This window comes from Cyanistes caeruleus, chromosome 2 (genome assembly GCF_971803275.1).
Source record: "Cyanistes caeruleus chromosome 2, bCyaCae1.hap1.1, whole genome shotgun sequence".
In the NCBI taxonomy this organism is placed as follows: domain Eukaryota; kingdom Metazoa; phylum Chordata; class Aves; order Passeriformes; family Paridae; genus Cyanistes; species Cyanistes caeruleus.
This window is the reverse complement of record NC_141702.1, coordinates 30,658,560-30,678,534: the sequence shown is the minus strand read 5'-3', so window position 1 is coordinate 30,678,534 and position 19,975 is coordinate 30,658,560. Positions and strand designations below refer to the sequence as shown.

The 19,975-nt window shown below is 38.0% G+C and overlaps 1 protein-coding gene across 5 annotated transcripts in view; it reads right to left on the bottom strand.

The window, feature by feature from the left end:
• Window positions 1-1,165: 1,165 nt before the first annotated feature.
• The window catches only part of CD109 (CD109 molecule), an 84,691-nt gene continuing 65,881 nt past the window's right edge, over window positions 1,166-19,975 (bottom strand). For all 5 annotated transcript variants that reach the window (XM_086876272.1, XM_086876274.1, XM_086876275.1 and 2 more), the window contains 6 exons: window positions 18,761-18,916; window positions 18,610-18,675; window positions 14,151-14,287; window positions 9,845-10,001; window positions 9,330-9,432; window positions 1,166-6,976 (listed from right to left, as the gene is read on the bottom strand). In XM_086876272.1, coding sequence (XP_086732398.1) covers window positions 6,786-6,976; window positions 9,330-9,432; window positions 9,845-10,001; window positions 14,151-14,287; window positions 18,610-18,675; window positions 18,761-18,916 — 810 coding nt within the window. In that variant the 3' untranslated portion in view covers window positions 1,166-6,785. The remainder of the gene's footprint in view (window positions 6,977-9,329; window positions 9,433-9,844; window positions 10,002-14,150; window positions 14,288-18,609; window positions 18,676-18,760; window positions 18,917-19,975) is intronic.

Here is a 19,975-nt window from a genome sequence, read left to right as displayed (position 1 = left end):
ATGAATCACCACTTACACACCACTTAAACACACTACAGACACTTCTTGTGCAGGAAGGGATGGTATGTCTGCACAAATATTTACACTTAACCTCTGATTGCTTCTACACTTCACCTAGAAGCCTGCTCCAAAACCACTTTTCTAGAGACGGGTCTATCATCAGAATGTCTCATGTTGCAAATTTGCTTTATTTAGGACTATTATCAATATTGAAACAAAAAAAAAAATATGAGAGAAAGCCTTACTAAATTCTATCCACTGTTCTTCCTCATGCACACAGCCAATCCTCTTACCACAGAATGCTATTAGGTTGGTTAAAGATTATTTCAGCTTCATAAATCTGTGCTGACAAGTCCCAAGTGTTTTCTATTCATCCTGGGTTTGAGTTGATAGCTACTTCTCCATGAGAGCAAAGGAGATTTTAGTCTTGACAGGTCACAAAGGCTCTGAAAGAAAGGGTAGGTCTGTGACACATGAGCACAGAAATGGCTACTGAACTTACAGGAGAGATGGTGAGGAGTCAGGGCAAAAGAGATAAGTGAGGCTCAGCAGATGCTGACCTCAGAGTTGAAATGGGCCAGGAAGCAAGAGAATTATGAGGAAAATTAGGAAAAGACAGTGTCATGGAGACCAAACTTCTAAACCACAAAAAATGGCAGTTAAAATAGCAGATCACAAAAAAAAAAAAAAAAATTGCATATCAATTCAATTATGTTTGTATAATATACTTTGGCATAAAGATTTCTTGGTGCTCTTTTACTTCCACTTCAGCAATTAGCTCTGTATCTGGATGATTTTCTCCTTTTCATACAACAGTACAGTTCCAGATGTTCTCCATGACCACAAGGGGCCTACCTAAACTGAGCACATTACGTAAGACTATTTATGCTACCTCTGCTACAGATACCAGCAAACTTTGCAATAACTTCACGCTGAACAAAATAGTAGACTTTTAAATTGAAGTGACTGTTTACAGCCTGACCAGAGAATCCACTGCTGTAATACTTTTAATACTATTTTATTTATGTTATTAAATTCTGAGCTTTAAAACACAGATGAGGAAACCCCTAAAAAGTGCTGAGGATGGGTAGTGGTCAGCAATGTACAGAAACTGTGATCTACTACACGTAGCTGTATTCTTAAACAAGCAAACATTAGACATGTATTATTAAAAGTCATCTTTAATAGCATTTAAAAATAGCTATTGCAAACTTTATTTGAAGAAAAATAAACTAATGACAATCTTCCAAGGTCCTTTGAAACAGTCTAGTTCCTTAACATTTGCTTTATTACTTGAAAAGAGAGAAGCTATTTGCATAGTTGGCATGTTAGTTCACCTCTGTTTGCTCAAAACAGCCCATAAAAGCATTATTTTTCTGCGATATCTGATTTGATCAAAAGTGAAAATGTAAATGATGATCCTAACATAGATCCAGTTGGGTAAATGAATATGTCACAAAGCAGTCAAGAATTTTAGTTCGAATTGTTTAAGGACTGATATGGAAAAAGAAGAGATGTGCCAGTCAGTAGGACATTATACCTGCTTATATACTTCCACTGAGCAAGCATATTTTTATTTTCTTCTTTGTATTTAGTATCCCATACAATCTAACAAAACAAAAAAACACAAAAAAAAACCCTGTTCATAATATAACATTATAAGATATGAGCAATGCTGATGAAGTTTTTTGGGTAGCTACTAAGAAATGCAATTAATTATTTGAATTTAAAGATAAATCTTATACTGGAGTACTGGTGACTCAAATGCAGCACATAAGGAATTAATGTTCATACCTATCTGAAAATAAGCTATCTATAGGAAAAGTAATCATTAGATTAATCTAATACAGCACACTATCAGCTTTTATTGCTTAGAATAGCAATAAAGCAATGGCCTTTCCATTTGACACACAGAAATACATTAAAATGAATAAAAAACAATACGGAAGTGAAATATTTTGATATGGTGAAAAGGAAACAACTGCTGTTATGTTTTATAAATTAATTAAGCACCTAATTTCAAAATCTTCAGATCACATAGAGATAGTTCACTGCATAAGGACTTATAGTAGAAGAAGAAATGTTATAACAAAAATAAAATGAAACATTAGAGTTAAAATTGAATCCTCTTTCTTAGCGCTTCAGACAGAAAAATTATGCCATTAGGCACTAGTTGTTTTCTAATATATTCTTTCCTAGAAACAGAACACTACACAGCATTGTTTGTTTGGGCACTTTGTGACAATCTTGTGTTTATGCACACACATTGCACACTGCAGAACACTGCAGCCTGTAACAGCTCAGTGTATGCAAAAGCTTTCTGCAGGACTCAGCTAAAATCAAATACTGTCAATATTCATACCAACTTGAACAACGTATTCAGAGAAATATTGCTAGGATAATATTTTGAAAACCAAAAATTGATGTTTGCATCTTAGGCCTGTCATATAAGAAGGACATGGAAGTGTTGGAGCAAGTTCAGAGGAAGGCCATGAAGCTGGTAAGAGGACTGAAGCACTTCCCCTGTGAAGACAGGCTGGGAAAGTTGGGACTGTTCGCCTGGAGAAGAGAAAGCTGTGTGGCGATCTCACAGCAACCTTCTGGAGGGGGCCTGCAGGGAAGCCTGAGAGGGACTCTGTCAGGAGCTGTACTAACAGGGCAAGGAGTAATGAGTTCCAACTGAAAGAAGGGAAACTTAGAATAGATATTCAGGAGTTTTTTACTGTGAGGTTAATGAGACACCAGAACAGGTTGCCCAGTGGGGTTGTGAATGCCCCTACCCTGGCAGCGTTCAAAGCCAGGCTGGGCTAGGTATTGAGAAACCTGATCTAGTGAGAGGTGTCCCTGTCTATGGCAAGGGAGGTTGGGACAAAATGATCTGTAAGGTCCATTCCAACCCCTTCACCTTCTATGATTCTGTGAACACTGGATATGGCTCTCATGTTTCTCCTGCACCCGTCTGGCCACCTCTCCCTTTTAGCATGTGCCACTGATGTGCACAAGCCACAAGCTCCTGCTTGTGAAGTGAACAGGAGCACATGATATGGAAGCTAACTGGGAATATCTGCACTGCTTGTGTTTGATACAGGTTGTGCCAGGGGATGTTTAGCTTGAATATTGGGAAAAATTTCTTCACTGTTAAGCATCAGAACAGGCTGCCAATGGAAGCAGTGGTGCCACCATCCCTGGGGCTATTTACAAAGAGTTCAGGCGTGGCACTTGCAGACACGGTCTAGTGATGGACTTGGCAAAGCTGGCTTAATGGTTGGACCCAATGATTTTAAAGGTCTTTTCCAACATAAACAATTCTATGGAGCTGCCATGCTGGGAACCAAACATTCTGTACAGCAGAATTTAGTATAGAAGATCTCTAAATGACTCCCACATTGAAACCTTTAGAGAAACCCTCAGCTAAGGTGATGGATGACAGCAGAGGCAGAATTTGGGGAGAACACCGTTAAAATGCATTACAGTTTTGTTTTAGACTCAATCCTAAATAAATATTTCTTACTGATTCAATAGCATATTAAGGCCTCTAGACAGACCATGCCCATTCACACCCTGTGGGTGAAAAGAGCATGGGAAGTACCAGCACACATTCAGATTTCAATGAACAGCAGAAATGTTCACACAATACAACATTAAGACTCCATCACAAAATAGCTTTTCATGAATGCTTTTAGCATCACTCCTTAAAGCTCCTTATAGACCGTATTGCTAAAGAGATCCAAAAGAATTTTTGCTACAAGATTTCCTACCAATTTCAGTGGGAGCACGACACCCCTAACATCCAAAATGGATATTATACAGCAATGGGGATAATATATATGCTGAGCATTAGTGTAAAGGTTCCCACACAACAATGAGGAAAACAAAAAAAGTCACTATGCTGAGCAATATTGCATTTCTGCTGTTCCATTCACTGCCCACAAAGTACAAATTTTATCCTCTGCAATTCATTCAAAGCACCAGCCACTACTGCAAAGTGACTGAAGGCACTGATGCAGAAATGTTAAAGGCCACCTGGTGTAAGCATTTGTTTAAAGTCATACAACGTACATGGTTCCTTTAAAATAGCTTGATACAGATGCAGATTTGGATGCCTACAATAATATGCCTGCTGTATAAAATAAAGTAAAATAAAAGAGGATGTTTATTCACTGACTCCAACAATTTCCCTGACATGGTGCATTATGACTGATGATTCTTAATATAGTGTGCAAAGCAGCCAAAAGTAATTTAAAAACATGTGTTGTTTGTCTCAGAAACAAATGTAAGGGAATACTAGTAAAAGCTGTGCTGTCCAAAACTCAACTAAGCAGTTTAAATCCGTTTTTCTTGGAGGATTTTCAGGAAGATTGGACTGCATGCAAAACAGAACTAATTTATTCCTATTATCTACTGCAAAAGAGCAATTTATCTCCAGTACATCTTGTCTAGAAAATAAGACCCTTTATCCTATCATTAATCAGGTACCAATGTCCCTATTAGAAACCCTATGTATAGAAAAAACCTGGAAGCATGTGAGCTTTGGGTTTTTGAAATTATATTAAAGGAAGGCAAATGACATGTCAAGTCTGCTGTTCTCAAAGAAAGAGAAGACCAACTTTCATAGGTCATAAGAAAATCAAACCCACAGCAAAACACATCCCAGCTTAGATGAAACATTTTTCCAGCTCTTAACTTGGCACAGTTCAATTTAGGCTCCCATAAATGAATAAAGGTTTTTGAGATGCAGAGATGTGTTTAAGTCTGTATCTTTGTTTTTCTTAGCATTGGACCCATGTAACCAAGTGAATGGCTTACATAGGGCGAGATTCTGCACCCTACTGACTAAGCAGTGTTTTTGGCTTCAATAAATACATTACTTCATGTAGGTCAGAGCAGCACAACACTGATCAGGCACTAATTAACTACTCAAAAGGCTAAATCCAAAACACACCAAGGGCAAGTGAAAAGCATGAATGACTATGAAAAACCAGGCCTAAGCTCTGCCTGAGAAACAGGACAGAACTTCAAATTTGTGAAAAACATTATCAATTCCAAAAACAGGTGAAGTAAGACAAATAACCCCATCTAAACTAGTTCTGCAGTTAAAACCTATACATTTGTATTAGAAGGCACCCCCAGTTCAGGAAGTTCAGGCTTTTTCCCATGCTACTATGCAAAATTTCCTTTGTGAACAACATTATAGGTGAACATAAATACAAAAATATACATTTTAAGCAGTAGCAAAAATTGAATAAAAATTAGAAATTGCCCAAGGAAAGTGACTACTATATTATTACATGTGCACAAAAAACACATTTAGTCTCTAAAAGGTGTGAAAGAAAGGGAATCAATAGAAATTATAATTTCCACCACTCTTAGTCAGCATTACAGCTAATAACTTCATTTTAGTAACTATGAGTGTAACAGCTTGGCTGCCTCATCAAAAAGAATTAAGCATTAGATGTTACAGGTAGTGCACAAGAAGGACAGATTGGTTGCCAGACAAGGAAGGCATTCATACATTCACCCAGGAGCAACGAGCTCCCAAGCTCACACATTTCCACACTCACAGAGACCTGTAATTCTCCCCATGTGCAAAGAGCAGGTTTGGGTGTAAAAGTGCCTGCTACTTTTCAGCATTGGCCTCCTCCATTCCACTTCAGCAGAGCCCTTGAACATACAAGGATGTGGTTGAAGTTAAGCAAGCATGTGGATTGTTTGGCTGGACTGAACACATATGCAGCCCATGCCTCCTAAAGCCACCACCAGAAACAGGGGGCACAGGTGGCATCCAGGGCCACCAATTCACATGGCACTGAGAGCAGTAAACAACTGTTTGGGGTTATGCCTCCTGAACTGTTGACAAGACACTGAAAGCGCAAGACATAAATGATGCCCCAGAGTGACGTTTCTAGGAGACACCAAAAAACCAGAACAGGTTCAAAGCAAACTTCCTTCATCTGGCCATAAATATATGCCAATTGACACCAGCATTCTCACACAGAAAGAGAATTGCATTTGTTTCTGAATAACCCTGGAAAAATTAAGTCTGAAAAACAAACTTTATCTTTGATGTGTTTACAGTAAAAAGCCTTTCAGACTAAAATGCATGAGAACATTCTGAGGCCTTATTTTCAAGCATGATTAGCTTATGAATTGACAAAAAAGTCTGCCTACCTTCTCTGAAAAGGTTAAAAAAAAAAAGAAGACTGACAGCTTTCTGGAGCATTCAGCAGTTTGTAAATGCAGTACTTTTTGGCTCTTAGATCTGCTCTGAAGCCAGCTCCTTCTTTTTTTTTTTTCATAGTATTCCCCATGAGAGCACACAGAGAAATTCAGTATTAATGTGGAGTGTCTCATCTTCAGAACAGAACAAAGTGAGCTCTGATACCAACCTCCTATCATTGCCCATCAACTCCCTAATGGAGAAGCACAGTGTTTTGGAAAAGCATGGTAAAACATGCATCTCTAAAAAAAAAAGCACAGTTGGAAGCTGGGGTAATAACGAAGTGGGAATATGGAACTAAGTTTACTTTTCATCATACTGCTTTGTCAGTAACTCCGTGCTTCTTCAGAATATAAATTCAGTATGAAACTAACACTTGGAAAGCTTTTCCAGCAGACACTTGCAGAAGTTTTCTGGCACAGCCAGAAAATTTACCATATGGGCCAGCCCAGTTCTCCCTGAACACAGCAGGAGTTTGGTCATGGTAATCACTAAAGACGGGCTGGTATCTGAACATAAAATTTTCTTTGGATAATTAATGGAAACCTTAGATGTGAAACATAATCTTTTACAGCACCCAACTGCACAGCAAGTTTACATGGATGACAAAGAGTACACAGAACAAGGAGGCCAATGAAGAGTGCTGAAGCAAGGCTGCAGAACCGTCTCGGTGGCAAAGGTTGCAATCACTTTCACAGAAGTCACAAGAGGTTACACTTTGCATTACTTCTGAGTTATAGCTTCTCACTGCTCTTCTCCCTGTTCAGAAAGGTTAGTTAACATTAGTCAATGGACTTCTGAAAATTAACCAAGAATACAGCTTCAAAAATAAATCATTTTTAAAGGATGCACTAAACTCTGACACAGACTCTGACATCATACACTGCAAAACACTTCCCAGAGCTGGTATTTAAGCCCAGCCATTACTCATTTTTCTTCACCCAGAACACCTCAATGTATTCAGGCCAATGCCTGGTGAAAGGCACACTTTCATAGAATCAATCTCAACTGTTCACAAACCTTGGACAAACATTTTGAAAGGAATTTTGCCCCTACCTACACAACAAAGGAACTCAGATGCTTTACCTGACAAGTTGCTGGCTTTAACATTTAAGAGCAAGATCTCTCCTAACTGATGCTTTCTCTCACTATCATGTGTGGGAGCTTCAGCTTCCTGAATCTGGGACTGCTTACCTCACCTAGGTCCTGCTCTTGTATTTTACTCTCCCTTTCCCTGAAGGGTTGCTACAGAGCCAGACTAGAAGTCTGAAAAATCATATTCATTTCAGAAACATTAATGTATGGTAATTGCTCACAGAACAAGCTTTTGCAAAGTTTCTTCCTCTCAGCAGCTTTTTTCCTTCTTTTTCTTTCCAACTAGAGACTTTGCAAGTTCTTTTTTTAATAGTAGCATTTTTAAACTGAAATTATATTCATTTTCATTACAAGCCTCAGGGTATTAAAAAAATATAATTTTATGGGACAGAATGTTTACCAAACAGCAACACCCAGCTAGTTATAAAAAGTCAGGTAAGAGAATACTGCTGTACTGGCATCCAAGCCAGCTCTTACATCTATGCCAGTTGTACTATCTTTTACAACAAAATCTTATTTATCAGTAAGTGCCAGAGGAGGAGATCTCTAGGCATTTCCTAGCTCTGAATACAACATGAATCTATCATCATCACATAAAATATATCCCTGCAGGTCGGGTCACCAACTACAACAGTGGTGGAAAATAATAAATTAAAATCAAATTGCATTCCTGTATTAGACAGGAAGGAGTTCTCCCAGCAGAATTCAACCATGGCACATGTATGTATGTTGACCAATAATATATCTATGCTATATAGTAACAGGAATGGTGTCCTGTAAAATAATATTTGCACAAGTAATTTTCTTGAAATTAAAGTAATTACACCACTGATTGCATCATATAAATTTTGGTCCTTAATATTAGTTTGGTAACTGAGAATTTATGGACTAAATTAATTTAAGTGTAATAAAAATATTTACATGGGTGCATTTACCTGTGACTTTACAACAAACATATTTATTAGGCTATCTAATAGCATTCTTATAAAAGATTCAGTCCTGAGTGCTTATGCCAGGAACTGAAAATTCATTTCAGCCATTCATTCTAAGTCTCATGTGCTTCTGTCAAATAAAATCTTGCTGTAATTTTTAAGCCACTAGCCCTTAAAACATGCTTTAATTAATGGGCTTACAATTAATAGTGTACTTACAACTGGTAATTTCCTATTTTATTTTTAAATTCTGTGAATGAACAAGAATTTCAGCCTATATAGAATAAATGTGATCTTCATCTAGCTGAAGTAGCACACATCATATTTGGCTGTCTTTTGTACTGTGCTAAAAAACATGAAAATTGCCAATACAACTTTTTTATGCCTTATCTCAAACCAAGACCAAATCCTTAATAATGTACCAGGTGGTTCAAGTAATGAAAACCTAGTATCTTCTTCATCAGCCTGTAATTTTTTTCTTGCTTTTAATTTTGCCAAAGACCTTTGTACATTGTTGCCTATCTCTAAAACACACCCTACAAAAAACATACTATGTAATACATATAATACACTCATACACAATAATAAACAGACAAAAACCAAACAAAAAGCCCCTAAAAAACCACAAATGAACAAGAAAACCAACCAAAACCCTTCTCCCCCCCAAAAAAAAACCTTTGAAACTACTTTTCCAATGTTTACCTTTTTTAGGTAACAACAGAAGTCAAAACATTAGCATTTTCTCCCATGAAAGAATCTTAGTTTACATAAGAAACAGATGGCAAAGCTACTCCAGAAGTAACTATTAACTTGGTAAGTGAATCACAGTGAAGCTCCTGCTTCATTTTAATAGTTTTGGGAACATATTGGGCCAGACAATTTGCAACAGTTGAGGAACCAACCCATTAGGACAATAGATATGTGCAAACACTACTAATTGTTCACAAATTGGACACGTAAATGTCCAAAAAGACTACAGTTCAATGCAGCTTTTTCTTCACTAAAATTTCTCCTATTCCTATAAAAAGAAACTTTCTTTTAAACTTCTGAATAATTACATACCATTTGAAATAAATGACACTTACTAGGTTCATAGTAATCCACTACAGTCACTGAAGCATCTTGGATATTTGCCACCTTGAAGTCTCTCGTAGCCGGAATATCCACACAAACCTGTGTCCCATTAAGCTAGAAAAACAAGAGAAACATCCTGAGAACCCTGGGGATGGTGCCTTCATGGAAGAGGCAAGGACTTTTAGCTCAGTGGTAGTCCATTTCTAAAGGCTTAAGGCAGGATGCATGTAAGGATAATTATCTCATTTGCAGTCATTTTGGTCAAATTACGGACTTCTTGAAATGTCTGCCCTCTTACGTGTGATTTTTAAGAAGCCTAATTTAGAAACCTCTTACAAATACAATTGAGTTGCACCTATCCAATCAGTCTCACTAAAAAACAGAAGAACTATTAATTCCATGTAAATAGCAGATGTTGATTCCCCCAAAGAATACAATCATAATGTCTTTCCAAATTTAAGCCTAACAATGTCAGAGTCAAGATTAACATCACCACGAACTCATTTCTTTGTTATTTCCAACTTACAGAGTCTAAGTATAGGTTGACTTTTCCATTGTCTTTTTCCATCTTCTTAACTGTATTGTCTAATGGAACAAAATCTGGTGACACAGAGAAACCACTGAGTAAGCCAACCTCCATGAGGACCATACCACTACTGGGAGCTGTGCCAGAACCAAAGTACCTTTTCAAAACACAGAGACAAAGGAACTTTTAATAGAAATACAGTAGCCCACTCCCCAAAAAAAGTTTGATCTTTAAGTCCCAACTAATGAAGTAATAATGATTAAAATACTTAGGAAACAAATGGAACAAAATACTGACAAAAAATTTCCAATTATAAAGAGCTAAAAATCAACTTCTCAATTATTTTTCTTGCTAATTTTAACCACATATACAAAAGCTGGGTTAGCACTGAGAAAACTGCAATACAAATATCACATGAGACATCGACACCACGTGGAACTTTCAACTGGCATCTGTAAGTACAGGTTTGCATTACAAATATGCAGAAACTATTGCAATTAAACACATTTCAAAAGAAGCACTTAAGAAACTGCTGTGGGAAGTCTTTTACTGAAATATATGCATTTCCTCTTATGGATGTATTGTTTTGCTTCTATTGATTTTGGAGGCCAAGATACTTTGGTGTGTACACCAAAGTCTCCCAGACCTTTTCATATTTCCTTCACAGAGACTGATGGTTCCATTTACAAAGTTTTCTAAAAGTTTCAGTTTTAGAATGCATAGCCATGTTATTAATCCACATTTGGGAAAAGATTCAAGAAGTTGAGTCTCTTTTTTTTTCCTAAATAATTACATTATATATATATATATATACATAATTATATATTATTGTATCTTCTTCCAATGTGAAAACCAGACGCTGGAGTAAAAGTTTGCTCTGTGAAGAAAGCCTTGCACACTATGGTGCATAACAGACGTATCAAAATATATTTATGGTGCTCTGTGCTACAAGTGTCACCTAAATGATCTGCAAAAGATTCTACTGCTTTAAATAAAGCAGGTAGCAGAAGAGTTTCCCCAGCCTTAGCTGGGGAAAGGTAAATTATTACTGTTCCACTAAAATAGAAGGGTCTCCAATCCTCATTTCGAAAGCCTGGCAGTATTGAAAGTAATTAAATTATTTCTTTGTAGAGCTGGGTAGTTAAAAAAACAAAAGAAAGGGAAGAGTTGCTTTCAAAGCAATGCTGTTAAGCCTGGCTGATTCAAGGCAGATACAACTTTGAAAGAAATACAGCACAACCGCTGACTTCAGTTGGCTCACAAGATTAGAAACAAATGAAACCATCTGTTCAATGATGTGCTGTGCCAAAGTAGCTGCTATTGAAAACAAATAACTGAATTGGAACTGGATGTAATTATTTCTGCATAATTACCAATAAGAGGAGAGGAAAATACCCAAGCTGTCTAGCCAGCCTGGGGTGCTACTAAAACACCAACAGGGAACCAAACTATCTTGGTACTGTCAAGGGGTGAATTAGATATATCCCTAGAATTTATGAGGATCTGACTCTCAAAAAAGGATGAGAGGCAGCCTTGGGGGTGGGCTGTGGTGCCATCTCTTCAATTCCATGGTCTCTTAAAAAAAGGGGAAAAAAAATCATCATGCAAGAATGATCAGTAAGAGAAAGACAGACTTTAAACTTGTACCTGAAGAAAACTGATAATATTTTCAGTTGAACTTTATGTTTCAGCTCTTCAGCAATATGAGATCAGGGTGAGACCCTCTCACAGATGATACAAAGAAGAGAAAATCAAACCAAGCTAGTGTAGGCAGAAAGCAGAAGTGAGAGAGTAAATAGAACCATCAGTGATCATTTTCCCATGTCTGGAAAAGGAATGCAGGCAATAAGACTTAGGAAAAATGAGCAGTCCTGGGTATTTGCCTCCCAGAGAGTGAGTTAGCTCCTCTAACCAAGAACCACTTCAATGTGAATTAGACATCACCTGCTCTAGTGTCATAAAAAATTCCCAGCTAAGATGATCATAGCCAACCACTATCAAGCTGGCTGAGAGAAGGTGGATATTCTCCAGATTAAAGAAAAGAAAAAACTGGTGAAGCTGAAGCCTTCAGTACCTAACTATGTATATCCTCAGCTAGATGCATACCCAGAGCTAGGCTATACATACCCACCCATGGAGATTTCAGCAGTCTTGCTGTATTTGCTTCTCTACTAGAAAGCTGCATCATGCTATAAAGATCATAAATCAGCCAACTTTAAACTGATGTAGGAATATAGATAAGGCATAAATAATACACAATTTATAGGGAAAAGGAGAAGACGACAACTCCAGCACAGCAAAGATGAAGCTGTAGCCTAAGAAATTTAGACAGACTTACTCAAAGTACCAGTCCACTTTCCACAATAAGAGTTGATGGAACTGAAGTTAGAACTAACTAAATATTCCAAGCAGTCACTTGAGAATACTTTTCAATGTCACTAGATTTGCCTCTATTCTTTGAACACTTTTCAATTAAAGCGTCACTACCCTAGAGGGTTCCCAGAGAGATGGAACACTTCTTTGTATTTTAAGCGAAAGGTCTTTAGAGCTAGAGTCAGATTGCCCAGAAAAGACTTACCCCAAACCCAGCCCTTTACATGTCAGGAGTTTGTGCTAGACTTCAGAATGTTGTTGACACTTATAGAAGAGTTTAAAAGAGAACAAGCCCCTTCTGTTTCAAGAGCTCTCATGTATTCTAGCGTCTCTGCCCACCATCTGTGTCACTGAACTGGATACTAGAAACATATAAAAACAGAGCTCTGGCTTTATGCCTGCTGACTATTTCCCAAATTAAATCAATCCTCTGTACTGAAATCATATTCTCTATAGCTGATTATTTGTATGATGGTGTCACCTAGAGGCTCCATCTCCAGTCACAGCTCCCTTGTGGTAGGCAGAACATAAGAATAGTTCTAGGCAAACGGTGTACAAAGTTTAAATAAATAGAAGGTGTGGATGAAAGGCATGTAAGAGTAATTATGGTGGATCAGGTGATACTTTTCAAATCTTGCATTTACAAGGAATGTAACAAAATGTTACATATATAATATGTATAATGTGACAAGAATGCTTCTAGAGGAAGTATTCACAAACAGATGAAATCCTTAAATACAACAAATGCAGTTATCTCAACAACATCCTTGTTGGTAACAAAAGATAGAAGAGAAAAAACATAAATATATAGAGAGATATATGTCCTATATGGTTTCAGGTGAAATATGCAGTGGTCTTTAACTGCAATAGTAAATACATTCTGAAGAAACTGACAGAAAACAAACATACCCTTTAAATATGTGTACGAACACTTCCACAGCAAGCAAAATGGAGGCACAAAGCAGTCAAAGAACTAACTTGATTGACTGGCAGACCTAGGAATATACAGTTCAATGTCACCTATTCTCATGTGATGCAAATTCTATCCAGGTAACACCAGGTGGCTGTTCTGTGGTCCCTGAGATGATACTTGAGCAGTCTCAGCTCAGCTCTTAGTAGTTGATTACTGAACAAGAAACATCACCCCAGATGAACACATTCTCCCATATCCTCCTGCCCCATCCCCCTTTTTCAGCAAAAAGAACAGAATTAGCCTGGGCGGAAAACTTACCACCTCTTTCAAACATAGAATAATGTATTGTATTCTATTACCAAGTTCTTAACTACTGGTGAATGAAAGACCACAAAGATAGTTGCACAATAGGGCAATGTCAATTTATCATTAAGTAAATATGGATTTTGATTCCTGCCAAAATTGTTCTGAGTGAAGTTAATTATAGAGACAAAGAATGACTACTTCATGGTCTTTTCAGCACTGCAGAACTTCCTTCTTTCTTTACAAACAAAAGTATCTCCTTCTGTATCAAAAGCAAAGGATTCTTTCCATTAAAGGTAAGAGTAATAGGCCCTTGTCACATTTTGCTACTCATTTTGCAAAGGTACTGATTGAATTTTCAAGTCTGTCCACACTCATCCCTATACCTCAAAAGCACTTGCACCAAAAAAACCTTTGAGTTTTTTTTCTTGTATTTCACATAAACTCTTTCACATACCTCTAACATTTAGGGTACCTCCATCTTTATGCATACTAGTAAAAAAAGTATCACCTGGCCAGCAAAAAGTGACTTATGAATTGATTCTTAGTTTAACTACTATCATTGGTGCAAAGTAATTTTAATTTTCTTCAGTTATGTATTTATATCCCATACATTAGTAAATTCATACAAACAAATGGATAATTTAGTTTATTTAAAGTAATTTAAAGTTGGTATGCACAAAGATGTGCATGAGATGCTCCAACTGATTTACCTACCTTGTGCACACATTCAAAGTCAAGTGGTTTTTATCATCTTTATCATCTTTTACATCAACATTCAAGTCAAAGGCTTCTTGATTTTGGACAGATCTGAGCCTCTGATCGGTGTGTTTTGTGTTGTACATAACATTGAGCTGTGGATTGCAAGTACAGACATCAGGTGATACGTAAAGCAAATCAGTCTGGTTTAAACACTAACACCACAACACCAGAGGAGTGTTAACATGAGAAAACACAAGTTTGCACAGACCTGCTAGCCTATAATTGACTTGCTATCCTGTAACTTGGACAAGCTCCTATCATACCTTTAAATGTGGACTGACAATTTACCATTTGCTATCTGAAATCATTGTAGAAGGACTGTGATTTTCCAGAAGCACTTTTCATTCCCCTTTCTTTAGCCAAGCAAAATGCATGTTGGGGTCTTGCAAGGGGAGTTACTCCAGCCATTTTCCATTTATTTTTCTACTAAAAGCAAAGAAGAACCCTCTCACCATGCTATGTGTTTTATCTGGATAACTGAGGGAATCATCTTTAATTTCTGATTTTTGCTTTTGCTGCCATGTCTCTCACTTTTTGATACAAAAAATATGGTCCTTCTTTCAACATCTACACACAATTCCCATTGCCCTGCCCAACATTGCTGAGTTTGGCATGCTGTGTGAGTGCAGAGCCAATTCTGTAGAGGCACTCAGGACAACCATGGTGAAACTGTGAAGATTTATCACGTACAACTGCTCCACAGGAGAAGGCAGTACCAAGGATGAAACCAATCTACAAAGCCTGCCAGCTGAAGGCACACAAAAAACAGTGCCTCAACAATCTGTCATCATAGAAACAAAACTGTTTTAACTTTTGCCAGAAAAAGCTAATGAATGGGAATTTACTGCCAAGGCAGGATGCTCTGAAACCACATACTGAACAGGTCAATCAGCTCATATTTTCATGGAATAAGCTATTGCTGTTACTGACTTTCTTTTCCCTATTTCTCATGACAATGAAAGAAAATGTTTTCACAACATGGAGTTTAATTACAGCCTTCTTCTGTATACACACTCGCTTTGGGGACAGAAGGCTATTATACAGAAATGCGCATCAAATTAACAAAATGAGCAACTGTATTTTTTAACTTTTAAAAGGCAACTGCCAAAGCTAAAGGCAGAACCGGTCCAGTCTTGTGTGTAGTACACCAGTTCTGGTGAGAGGCCCAAGGATAGAAAACTAAAACCTAGTGTTCTGCATGAGAGTGATGCTTCTGATAGTAGCTGACATTCTCAACTGTTCTGGTGAGAGGCCCAAGGAGAGAAAACTAAAACCTAAGTGTTCTGCATGAGAGTGATGCTTCTGATAGTAGCTGACACTCTCAACTGCACTACACTTCTGAAAATATGGCATATTTACAATCCCTTAATCAATGCCTATCCTTTTTTCTTCTTCAACTAGCAGCATAAATGAGCTTGACAGAAGATGGGATGTGAATTCAATGAAAACATCTCCAATATTTTCTGTCCCTTTTTGAGTACTCAACATGCATTCAAATGGTAATGGAGAAATATGTGTGCATTTCATCATGTACCTGTTTCAGTACCATCACACTAACTATTCAGTCCTCTGCCTAAATTCAGCAAAAACACACTGAGTGGAAAAAACAGTCAGTGTTTCCAGTAATGAGTAACAGGGAATTCTGAGGTTTTTTCCTCATTCCCTCTCTATACCTGATCAGGAGATCAAGGATATCTTGTTCACCTATCCACTTTGGCCATACCCACCCTTGTTTGAGCCTGTTTACCCTCCCCTTGTTGTTGCTAGTTCTATATTTTAGTGGCATTCTCCTTCCTTCCAAGAAGGCACAGGCCATGCCAATTATTTTAGTCATGTGTCAAGACCAGTTCACAGTGGTTCTAGACAGTAGAGAGGTGTTTCTTTCAAAACTTTCAGCAGGGCTCCTAGGGAAGACTGCTTCTTTGACTTCTTTCTCTAGAGCACCTTTCATAACACCCTAAACCATCCTCTCTTTCCTCTTGCAGAATAAGTGTCTTAGGTCATGTATGGTATATACCCACACAATGCAGAGATGAGCTAGGAAACTAGAAGGACCAAAAAGCTGTAAGTAAATGTCTGCCTTCACAATCATAATATCCAAAAAAAATGCATTTTATGAGATCCTGAAGGGTCAGGAGTGAATGCAGTGCCAACTTGCACACACAGACAACGAGATTTCACCACAGGGGGAAAAAAAAAAGGGTTTTTTCCTAGGAATACATTCTGTTGGGAAAGCATGATTTCCATTAATGGATTTAATCTTGTGCTGTGGGATATTTAAATTAATTACTGTTCTGACATGCTGCATTTGGCAAGAAAGTCAAATCTCAGAACAGTGATTCTTACCACTGTACTCTGACAGGCGCAGTACAATGAAACCCAGCTGAAAAAATGTGATTGCTACGCTATAGCTATATGCTATCTGATTTATTAAATCTGATCCAGACCCAGCCTGTGTATGGGAAAAAGAGAACCCTCATTCAACGTCCTCAGCACTCTTTCTTTTAGAATACCAGACCTGCCAAAGGAAACAGAAGGAAAGAACTGATCTTAGCAAAGACAAGGTTTTAGAGGAACTACTCATGGGTGTTAAGAGCAACATCCTGAAACAAGTCAAAGCATCTCTGACTCAAAGTTTCAGGAAAACAGGCAACAGCACAGTGACCTAAATGAACAAGTTATTCTAGCCTTGGTTCTTGAACAGCAGTTCTTTGTGAGTACATTTCCACATTCATGCAACAAACCAGGAACTTAAACCCTGGTGCTATACAGCACCAGGGAGTGCTCCCACCACAGTCAACTGGCTATTCTCGGTGGAAGACTTCCGCCCAGTCTTCACCACACGTGCTAGTTTGAATGTGAAATTTTCTTGCTGGAAATAATGTAATTGGAACCAATGTGTTTTCACAAAAGGTATTAATTTCAACAAATCAGTGTTTTCCAGCATGAAACTACTTGCTGAAAAGTTTTTGATCAGCTCGCCTGACAAATTAGCTGACTTAGTATCAGGGAGTATTTCTCAACAATGATTAGGGTTAAGTAGTCTTAACTGTTCTGGAGCCCCACTTTGTTACATTCCACCCAGGCACACTGAAACCACAGATGTGTGAACACAGTCCTGCTGAAATGTTCACTCTTATCTTGGCCTGCAAGCCCAAATCTAAATTATCCTCTGAAACTTTTGAACTTTGCTGTAAACTTTGTTTGCACTGCCAGGAATTAATAACCATAGGTTGTGATTTATGGCATTGTGTGTTTTGCAGACTGGTGGTGAATGAATGAGGTGTATCTCCAGCTACTGTTCACTGCTGATAGGCAGCTGTGAAGACCTCTTTGAAAAGGTCTTTTTGAATATGAAAAACATATTTTCCAACCATCACCAGGCTTTTTTTGTTTCCCAGATGCATAAGAACACTAAAGTGAAGGACAGACTGGACAGAGCTTGAGATGGAATCTGACCTGCCATAAAACTTGGAGAAACTTAAAGGTGGCTTTGGATCAGTTTTCTCAACTATGACTAGTAGTGCAGCAGGAACTCTGGATCAGTGACACAGTCAGCAAGTCTATACTCTCAACAAAATGAGTCTCTCATGCTCAGAGACTAGTATTTCTGCAATATTTGTAGCTTTTCCAAGGTCTGCTCTTTCACCTGTGAGGTCACAACCAATTGTCATGGAGAGGGCACCAGGGAAGTGAGAGCCACTGCTGGCCATAACAAGTTAGATCCAACACTGTTTTCTTCTGATATGGTATTTCTCCTTCCACTCTCTGCCATGCCCACACTTTTGGTTGATGCTAAGTGTTACTGTTACAAACTATTACTGTTCATAGTTTGCAGGAGGCCTTGACTCTGTTTTCCATGCTATTTCAGAACACTGTAAAAACTGCTGGAGAACTTAGCTGTAATAATCTCTTATTTTTAGTTTTTGTTGCTTTCTACTTCAATGCAAGGAAAATAACTCTTACAACTAGCAATACAATACTATTCTTTACTGATCTGTGCCCTATTATGGTCTACCACAGGTTCTCAATGAGGCATTTCTGCTTAGTCCACATACCTGTTTTACTCTGAACTCTGTGCCTGCCAGTGTACCACTGTAGTCCTTTGTCTTGCAAACAGGCATTGCATTTCTGCAAGAGGACAGGGCTGCTTTGACACAGCTGTGGCCCATGGAAGTGCCCCAAAACTGTCAGTCATCCAGCAGTACTTAAAAGGTGAGGCCGTTGGGCAGAAACAAGGACAGGAATATAGCTATATTTTATTCACAGCATTCCCCAACTACTTTGCTACTGATTTAAGACATTTTGGAAGACTGCTCCTATTAACATGTTTTATAAAGCTTCCAAAATACACCTTCCTCACAGAAAGCACATCTTTAGCAAGAATACCTACCTGACTGCCTGCATTGCCTACCTGAAAGACAGCAAATCCCATTCCCTCCGCTGACACTGTAATTGTCATTTGCTGTGCAGGGGGAATCTGAAAGAAAGATGAGTAAACCAGTGTTTTCAAAGTACTTTCACTCAGCAGACTTTACAAAAGTATTCCTCACTTTTTACAGTACCTCCTTAGTCTGAAGCAGGAAACGGTTTCGAGTATCAATTGAGAATGTTTCTGGCATTTCCAAAGAAGGGGCCGTCACTGTTACATCCATTTCTGTTTTGCTTGCTGCAGTGAGAGCTGCAAACAGACTCAATGCTTGTAGAGCCACCACTGTGTCCTGTTGAGAGAAACAAACCCTTCAGTACAAAAAAGAAGAAGCCAGTGCAGCACATTGACCATGCCTTGGGGAGCTCATAGTCCCTGCATTCACATTTTTGTTGATCATGCTGGAATCTTCCTGCAGCCACCACCGTATCTCTGGATTCCCCTGGCACGAAGAGAGCAACACAAGACAAGAAGTTAGCTACTGTGGAAATGGAAAATGAGGTGGCAGTCAGCTAAGGAAGTTTTCCTCCTGTGCAAGATACGTGCAACACCTGACGAGCTGAAAGACACAACAGTCAGAATTACACAGCACACCAACCATGGAGAAAGACACAGAGGAAAATAACAATATTGCTTTCTGGATAACAGAAAATATATTATATATAGTATAATATATATAAGTATATAGTATAAGTACAATATATAGTATATATATAACAATATACTCTCTGGATATATTTAGTGACTGTGTATTAAGTACTCAGTACTGCACAGGAATTTTTCAGGGTGCCTTGATCGTTGACACAAAAGCTACAGGTCTGAAAAATTATTAACACTAACTTTAACAAAAGGCTGGAATTAATTTTTATCAGACACTCAGCACCAATTAAAAGGGTTTCAGCCCAGTTTATCCTCTGTATTTAATCCAAAGATTTTGTGCAATTATTTAACCACTGCAGAATATACTTACAAACACACTGTCATATATGTATCTAAAATTCTTTTTTTCATCTTTTTGTGTGATTGTAGGCATAGCTCTCCAGGTTTTGAACACAAGAGGCAGTATTTGAATGTTTGGTCCAGTTTAAGGAATGAGAATTTTAACATCCACTATTTTCTGTGAAGAAATACAGTAATCAAATATATGTCTCTAATCTTCTCAGGAACTTTTACTGTTCATGCAGTTCATTTTGCACCTATTTTTAACCAGTAAGAGTGAAGAAATTGGTCTTTCAGGCTTGGCATACAGATACTTTATTTATTACTAAGCCACTTCTAGTAACAAAATACTAACGTAACAGGAATTCATTCACCACAACATGGTGGCTGTGCTATACCTTAAGGGACTAGC